General features: G+C 39.9%; 1 protein-coding gene across 1 annotated transcript in view; it reads left to right on the top strand.

Moving 5' to 3' along the window:
* The first annotated feature begins 1,131 nt into the window (after positions 1-1,131).
* LOC115126956 (prolactin receptor-like) overlaps positions 1,132-8,132 on the top strand; it is a 65,816-nt gene continuing 58,815 nt past the window's right edge. The window contains exon 1 of the mRNA XM_065023666.1: positions 1,132-1,465. Coding sequence (XP_064879738.1) covers positions 1,452-1,465 — 14 coding nt within the window. The 5' untranslated portion in view covers positions 1,132-1,451. The remainder of the gene's footprint in view (positions 1,466-8,132) is intronic.

Genomic DNA, 8,132 nt, shown 5'->3' with positions numbered 1-8,132 from the left:
TCTGGTTGAAACAGATAAAGCAGATTACACCAGGCAGTTAAATGTAATTAGGAAAACACTTCTCTCTTGTTTCAGCTCCAGTCCCAGCAAGGCCAGCTAGCAGCACACTCCAGTCCCAGCAAGGCCAGCTAGCAGCACACTCCAGTCCCAGCAAGGCCAGCTAGCAGCACACTCCAGTCCCAGCAAGGCCAGCTAGCAGCACACTCCAGTCCACACAGATGCAGTCAGAGGCTCCCACACTGAGAGAGTGAGGATTCAACTCTGAGAAAGGCCACGATTTGTTTATCAAACTGTTCACAGTGTTGGGATTGTGTAGGGATCTGTGTGTGTGTGTGTGTGTGTGTGTGTGTGTGTGTGTGTGTGTGTGTGTGTGTGTGTGTGTGTGTGTGTGTGTGTGTGTGTGTATTTAAGCAATAAGGCCCGAGAAGGTGTGGTATATGGCCAATATACCACGGCTAAGGGCTGCTCTTATGCACAACGCAACGCAGAGTTCCTGGACACAGCCCTTAGTTAGCCGTGGTATATTGGCCGTATATCACAAACCGCCGAGGTGCCATACTGCTATTATAAACTGGTTACCAACTTAATTAGAACTGTACAAATAAAGTTTTTTTTTATACCCGTGGTATAGTTCTGATATATCATGGCTGTCAGTCAATCAGCATTCAGGGCTCAAACCACCCAGTTTATAATATAGTACATAGGAGATGGGACACACACGAACCATCTATACATACCTAACCTAAATACAGGCTAACGTTGACCTGTCATGCTTGCGAGCCATAAAGTATGCTTACAAAAAATTCAATCCATGTAAAATTATTATTAGTCTAAGTTAACTGCCTTCAGTCATATTTTACTGAGTGAGTGTGTGGGGAGCTGTCATATTGCCAAGACCAAGTGTGTCAATTTGCAATCAGCAGCAGACACATTTACTTGACTCCAATTGCACAGATTTGTAATTATGTGTAGACTAATAACTTGGCCGCAGGTCACTCGTAAAAATAAATGGGAGAAAGCCATAACAATGTGTCAAGGTATTGGAAAACACGAGGGGGCCGGGCAATAATCCGTGAGGCGCGCGCCAACCAACCGCCAACCGGTGCGCTGGCTGCAGAGAGAAGCTTCGAACATAGCGAACAACCAACCGTTGACGCGTACAGACACCGATGGTTTGAGGAGTTTGGCGTATGCGTTACATATTTTGGCATGTCACTGTGACTCGTTATTATTTGAAGAATACACATCTTTAGGACTTCACCTTCAAGGCACAATTACATGAGCGTGTGAAGCGGGTGACTAGACATGGTCTTCTGTCTAACTACCCGAAGATTTCCTCGAAGGTTTCTTTGATAATTCCGTGCGCCATCACTGAGCAAAATCCGCGTGAGAAGCACACAGTCGCTCAGAGTTTGGGACCAGGGAGATTCCGAAGGAGAGAGGGAACATTCATGTTATTTCTCAGGTAAATTCCCACATCCGGGTGTCACTTTTAAATCCATTGTATTGGCTACATTTTTGCAATGGATTAATTAGTTATCTGCATTTGTCTAACGCATACAACAGCCTAACACCAAAAGCAGGCTACTACATACAATAGCCTAACACCAATAGTAGCCTAGTCTACTACATTTCATTGCAGGCAGCTTCTAAATGAACAAAGTTGTATGGTAGAATAGCCTATATGTGATGCAGAATGTTGTTTAAAAATGTGAAATATTTGCAATATGTGAATTTGCATGTGAAAACATTTGGAAAGGCATCACGAGCTGGAGCATAGCTATTTAAATGAAGTTAGTATAACATCTGAAAGCTGCCTAATCAAATTCCATCAATATTCATTATGAGATGCAATGCTCTGGTATGAAGCCCTGATGTGAATTGAATGTTTTTGATAGGCTACAATATGTGATTTATTAAGGCAGAGTTCATGTAAATTAATTTGTAATAGATTTTGTGTGGAAATCAAAAGGTTTCTTCTCTTCAAGAAACAAGATTTGGGTCCATCCAAATTGATAAGCAGCAACACCGCTAACCAGGGATGGAAATGAAGCTAGTCCATCGCCAGTGCTTTTCAGACTGGGCTTTTGGACCCTTGGCTACAGAGAATGTCACCTGGGCTAGTAGAAATGTCATTCTACTAACCTGGCTGGCCAGTACCCAAAATCATTAAATTCCCTTCCTGGCGCCAGTATGTGACAATAAAAACATAATAAACTCAAACCACAGCCTACCCAGCTGTATATACCAGCTCCTCAGCTCAGCCAGACTTTAGCACCACATCATAATGTCAAGGAGTTGTACTTGGGTCATGCTAAAACACTTCCTTAACACGGCAGAAAAGTTGCTTTTGCTATGACTTAAATAGCATTTCTTAAAGAAAGGAATCACCTGAACACAATTTAGAGGTGCAATCTGCAACTTCTCTGTCTCGTTTGGCAATAACATGAATAAAAAACACAGCCTGAAATAAATAACATAAAATAACAAACAAACAAACAAAAATGCATAATATGCAGTTAAGTACCTCTTCTCCCATTTTGGAGGACAGAGAGACCCTTTTCAAATCACCTTTAAAACATAGATATTGCTGCAACTTGATATGAAAGAAGGTTACAACAAAAATGTACAATTTCTCAATAATTAGGAGGGAAATAAATGCGCTTGCTTCTTATTTTTGTAATTTTTTTCAGGGATGACTTCTATCTCTTTGTCAAGCATGTATTCACAGTCCCATGAAGCGTATCAGTAACCAGTTCACAATGGGCCAGGTTGACTGGACTGATCATGCGTACGATCGTCAACATATGTCTTATACAAGCTGGAACTATGGAACTCTGGGTCAAACATTCATCTTGTTGACACATTGACTATTGAAACACACTACACCCTCAACGTCATATAAATACTTATCTCCATATCATATCCTGTTAGTAAAACATGTAGCATATGATAAGGGTGTCTGTTTAATCACAAAGGGTGATTGTGATCAAGAAGCCTTACAGCTGTTAATACATAACTGATTCAGTAAAATAAGGAGAAAAATAAGTTATTCCAAGGTTTATGTATTGAGTGAGTAGAGATCATGTTTGTGTGTGCGTGTGTGTGCGTGTGTGTGTGTGTGTGTGTGTGTGTGTGTGTGTGTGTGTGTGTGTGTGTGTGTGTGTGTGTGTGTGTGTGTGTGTGTGTGTGTGTGTGCATCCTTCCGTCCGTGTGTGTGAATATACATATTCAATTGGACAAAAAATATGTGCATCGGAATGCTAGTGTATGTGTGTCAATCTATCTACCCACTTGATAAGGAGGCCTACTCTGTCAGCATCAGTGACCCCAAGTTTCTCTGTTATGCCGATCGAATGCCTCCGTGCCTCTGTCTGCCTGCCTGTGTTAGTACGCTGCCCGGGGGGGCTGTCACCGTGCTATGGGCTGTGGTTTCTCAGAAACCAGGTGGATAGAGAATGGGTCAATCCGGAGCTCCGTGCTAGTACGTAGACACACACACTTGTGTGCTAAACCTCATTCGCTGTGGATCAGCCATGGCAGTCAGGCGAAGGCCAAAGATAGCTGCATGTAATGTTCCTCTCCAGACTTTCTGGTCTGAGCTAACGGCAGCTCAAGCGAAAGAGTCAGCCATGACAGAGTCATTTTGCCGGATCCAAACAGACCAGAAGTGTGTGAAGAATAACTACTGGTCTACTGCAGGACTGATGAGGCTGATGTCCTGACTCGTTCTCTGTCAGTGAGGACCGAGGAGGAAATGATCATTCAACCAATGTGTGTAAGTAAACAGTGGGAAAATGTGTTGTACATCACGCAATCGTCAATTGTAATATTTGGAACTGGCTTCTGATGATGTGCTGCTGTCTCCTTTAGTTACAATCATTTGGGGGTTTTGATTGTTTTTGCATGAGCAAAATGGGAACGTAAACGTGTGAATATGCATGTTTAAACATACTGTACATATATACACATACACAGTATACACATACACATATATATACAGAGGATACACAGTATACTCGTACACACACACATACACACACACACACACTTTTTCTAGTCAGGTCACATGGTCAAAAAAGGAGTCTACATATGAATACTAAAACTAATGCACAGACACTAACATTACATTGTAGTTACAAGGCCACTAACATACTCCTTGTCATGCATGTGTGTGAGCGTGTAAAGCCTTTGAGGGTGTCTTGGGATTACCGTTGGACCATATGTTTAGGTCAGAGACTTATCTGGACTGTGAAACACTTGTTGACCTTCCAAAGGAGCAACTTTCTGTATCAATCAATCAATCAATCAATCAATAGTGTGATTGATTGAAATTCTATTGACAAATCTCTTCAGAGCCACTGTAAATTGAACTTGCCATTTTCCCTTCAAACATTGTTTGAGTCAGTACCACACCTCATAGGTTTGATGGCTGAAAGAAAATCTGTGTGGCTGAAACGGATTCATTGCTACCCAGGTATTCACATGAAAGTGAATGCCTGATGGCATTGGTTCTTAATTGGACTATGTCTGTATGTGGTCGGCCTACTCCGTTCTGTACCATCTGAAGCATTGAAATAGCCAATTGCTGTCCAGATAGGAGCTTATTTGATTGGATTGATTGGGTGCTGATTGATTGGATGTATGTGCATTCTCCAGCCAACATGTGACATTGATTGATCAATTAAGGCTCAAGGAGGAAACAATGATAACTGATCTTATAAATACCGTACCTGTATACACATTATACTATAGTAACAACATTATAATGACATTTGTATTTGTATTTATTCTGCTTAGTATTTACATGGTAATGGAGTCAAGCGTTTATAGCAGTATAGCAGGGATCATCAACTAGATTGAGCCGCGAGATGATTTCTTTCTTGAGCGGATGGTCGGAGAGCCAGAACATAATTATAGATCAATTGTAGACTGGAAATTGACTGCAAGAATCCCAAACAGATATAATATTTGACTGAAACAATCATTTCAAACCTTGCTTACATTTCTATACAATCATGTCTCTTTATTTTGCATGGGAATACTTGGGAACAGATTTCTAAAAATTAAAATCAATTGGAGCTGATTTGCTGGTGTTTTTAAAGTCTTTTATGTCCAACAATGATAATGTAAAAAATTAAAATTAAAATAATAATAATCTTAATTTTGCTCAGAAAACTAGGGGGCCAAATAAAACCGTGCTAGTTGGGGAACCCTGCAGTATAGTAACAAACATTGTAATGCCATTTATATTTGTAATTATTCTGCTTAGTATTTACATGGTAATGGAGTCAAACCTTTTACTCTTTTAGCCTTGAGTTTTTCAGTATGAATTTCATGAATAAGATTTAACAAGGAACTAAACATGGGCTTTTTGGGGATTTGATCAAGACTGACAGCTGAGCTGATTCCTCTCCTTGGTCTTGTGGAAGAATGGTTGTTGCTTCCCGGATTTCTGACATTTACAAATAAAATGTCAATAACCAGAGGAGGGATAACAATCTTGTATTTCTTTATTGTTGTTGTTTACATATGAGTTATGCTGCTGGGTGGCCATGGAGGTGTGTTTATCTCAGTAGTTCCTTTGTGAAGCAGTGTGTGGCTCTGAATGAATTAGTAGGTGTCTAATTAATGGCAGAAGACTGCAGTGCTTCTCTGGTTAATCACAGCGCACTGTGTTAGTCTTTATCTGCTCTGCAGGGAGTGTGTGCTTTGGTGTGTGTGTGCCCATATGCCTTTTTTTGTTGGGCTTTAGCATTAGTTTGAGTGTGTGCCTAGCTATCAGTGTGTATATGCAACCTGCGGTGCGTGCGTGCGTGTGTGTTTAATGGTTCAGTGCAGCTCTCTGACCCAGACCGGTATGTGTACTGGGCACTGGCTGCTTGCTGGCTGATCCACACGCCTCAGTGAGCTGTGAAATCCCTTCGTACCATATCGATTTGGCTTCCATCTATATTGACAGAGCTCAACAGAGCCACTGTAAACCCCCCCTCCCCCGCTCTTCTGAACCCAGCTATGGAGGGTGTTGCTATGGTAACGGCAGAACGCAAGGCACCCAGATCTCTGATTGGTCAGCCCTGATATCAGTTGGGTACCAGGGGATTTAAGGTCAAGGGTTAAATTGTGCCGGGGCCAACCGAGAAAAAACACATTTGAAAGCAGTTTTAATGGCCATTGTTAAAAGTGGAGTATCACACCTACATCTATGAGCGAACTCAGCAAGCTGCACCAGAGCTTTTAGAGGCAACGTGATTTAGGCTCCGCGATTCACCATGAGCACATACTGTAGGGAAGACTGGGGTTAAGTGTAACACTACATTATAGTGTTTAAAACAGAGTTTTTTGGTGACATTGAAGTCATCAATATATTGCTAACTTTAAGCAAGATATTGTTTAGAGTTTGTGATGCAGATAGGCAACCCTATGGTTCAGTCTATTTCTTTATCAACCCTATGGTTCAGTCTATTTCTTTATCAACCCTATGGTTCAGTCTATTTCTTTATTGACAATATGGTTCAGTATATTTCTTTATCAACCCTATGCTTCAGTCTATTTCTTTATCTACCGTATCGTTCAGTCTATTTCTTTATCAACCCTATGGTTCAGTCTATTTCTTTATCAACCCTATGGTTCAGTCTATTTCTTTATCAACCCTATGGTTCAGTCTATTTCTTTATCTACCGTATCGTTCAGTCTATTTCTTTATCAACCCTATGGTTCAGTCTATTCCTTTATCAACCCTATGGTTCAGTCTATTTCTTTATCAACCCTATGGTTCAGTCTATTCCTTTATCAACCCTATGGTTCAGTCTATTTCTTTATCAACCCTATGGTTCAGTCTATTCCTTTATCAACCCTATGGTTCAGTCTATTTCTTTATCAACCCTATGGTTCAGTCTATTCCTTTATCAACCCTGTGGTTCAGTCTATTTCTTTATCAACCCTATCGTTCAGTCTATTCCTTTATCAACCCTATCCTTCAGTCTATTTCTTTATCAACCCTATGGTTCAGTCTATTTCTTTATCAACCCTATGGTTCAGTCTATTTCTTTATCAACCCTATGGTTCAGTCTATTTCTTTATCAACCCTAATGTTCAGTCTATTTCTTTATCAACCCTATGGTTCAGTCTATTTCTTTATCAACCCTATGGTTCAGTCTATTTCTTTATCAACCCTATGGTTCAGTCTATTTCTTTATCAACCCTATGGTTCAGTCTATTTCTTTATCAACCCTATGGTTCAGTCTATTTCTTTATCAACCCTATGGTTCAGTCTATTTCTTTATCAACCCTATGGTTCAGTCTATTTCTTTATCAACCCTATGGTTCAGTCTATTTCTTTATCAACCCTATGGTTCAGTCTATTTCTTTATCAACCCTATGGTTCAGTCTATTTCTTTATCAACCCTATGGTTCAGTCTATTTCTTTATCAACCCTATTTCTTTATTGGGTTCAGTCTATTTCTTTATCAACCCTATGGTTCAGTCTATTTCTTTATCAACCCTATGGTTCATCAACCCTAATGTCTCTATTTCTTATGGTTCAGTCATTTCTTTATCAACCCTATGGTTCAGTCTATTTCTTTATTGACAATATGGTTCAGTCTATTTCTTTATCAACCCTATGGTTCAGTCTATTTCTTTCAACCCTCAACCAACCTATGGTTCAGTCTATTTCTTTATCAACCCTATGGTTCAGTCTATTTCTTTATCAACAGTCTATTTCTATCAACCCTATGGTTCAGTCTATTTCTTTATCAACCCTATGGTTCAGTCTATTTCTTTATCAACCCTATGGTTCAGTCTATTTCTTTATCAACCCTATGGTTCAGTCTATTTCTTTATCAACCCTATGGTTCAGTCTATTTCTTTATCAACCCTATGGTTCAGTCTATTTCTTTATCAACCCTATGGTTCAGTCTATTTCTTTATCAACCCTATGGTTCAGTCTATTCTTTATCAACCCTATGGTTCAGTCTATTTCTTTATCAACCCTATGGTTCAGTCTATTTCTTTATCAACCCTATGGTTCAGTCTATTTCTTTATCAACCCTATGGTTCAGTCTATTTCTTTATCAACCCTATGGTTCAGTCTATTTCTTTATCAACCCTATGGTTCAGTCTATTTCTTT

The sequence above is a fragment of the Oncorhynchus nerka genome, linkage group LG2, assembly GCF_034236695.1.
Source record: "Oncorhynchus nerka isolate Pitt River linkage group LG2, Oner_Uvic_2.0, whole genome shotgun sequence".
Taxonomy (NCBI): domain Eukaryota; kingdom Metazoa; phylum Chordata; class Actinopteri; order Salmoniformes; family Salmonidae; genus Oncorhynchus; species Oncorhynchus nerka.
This window is presented reverse-complemented; position numbering and strand designations above follow the sequence as displayed.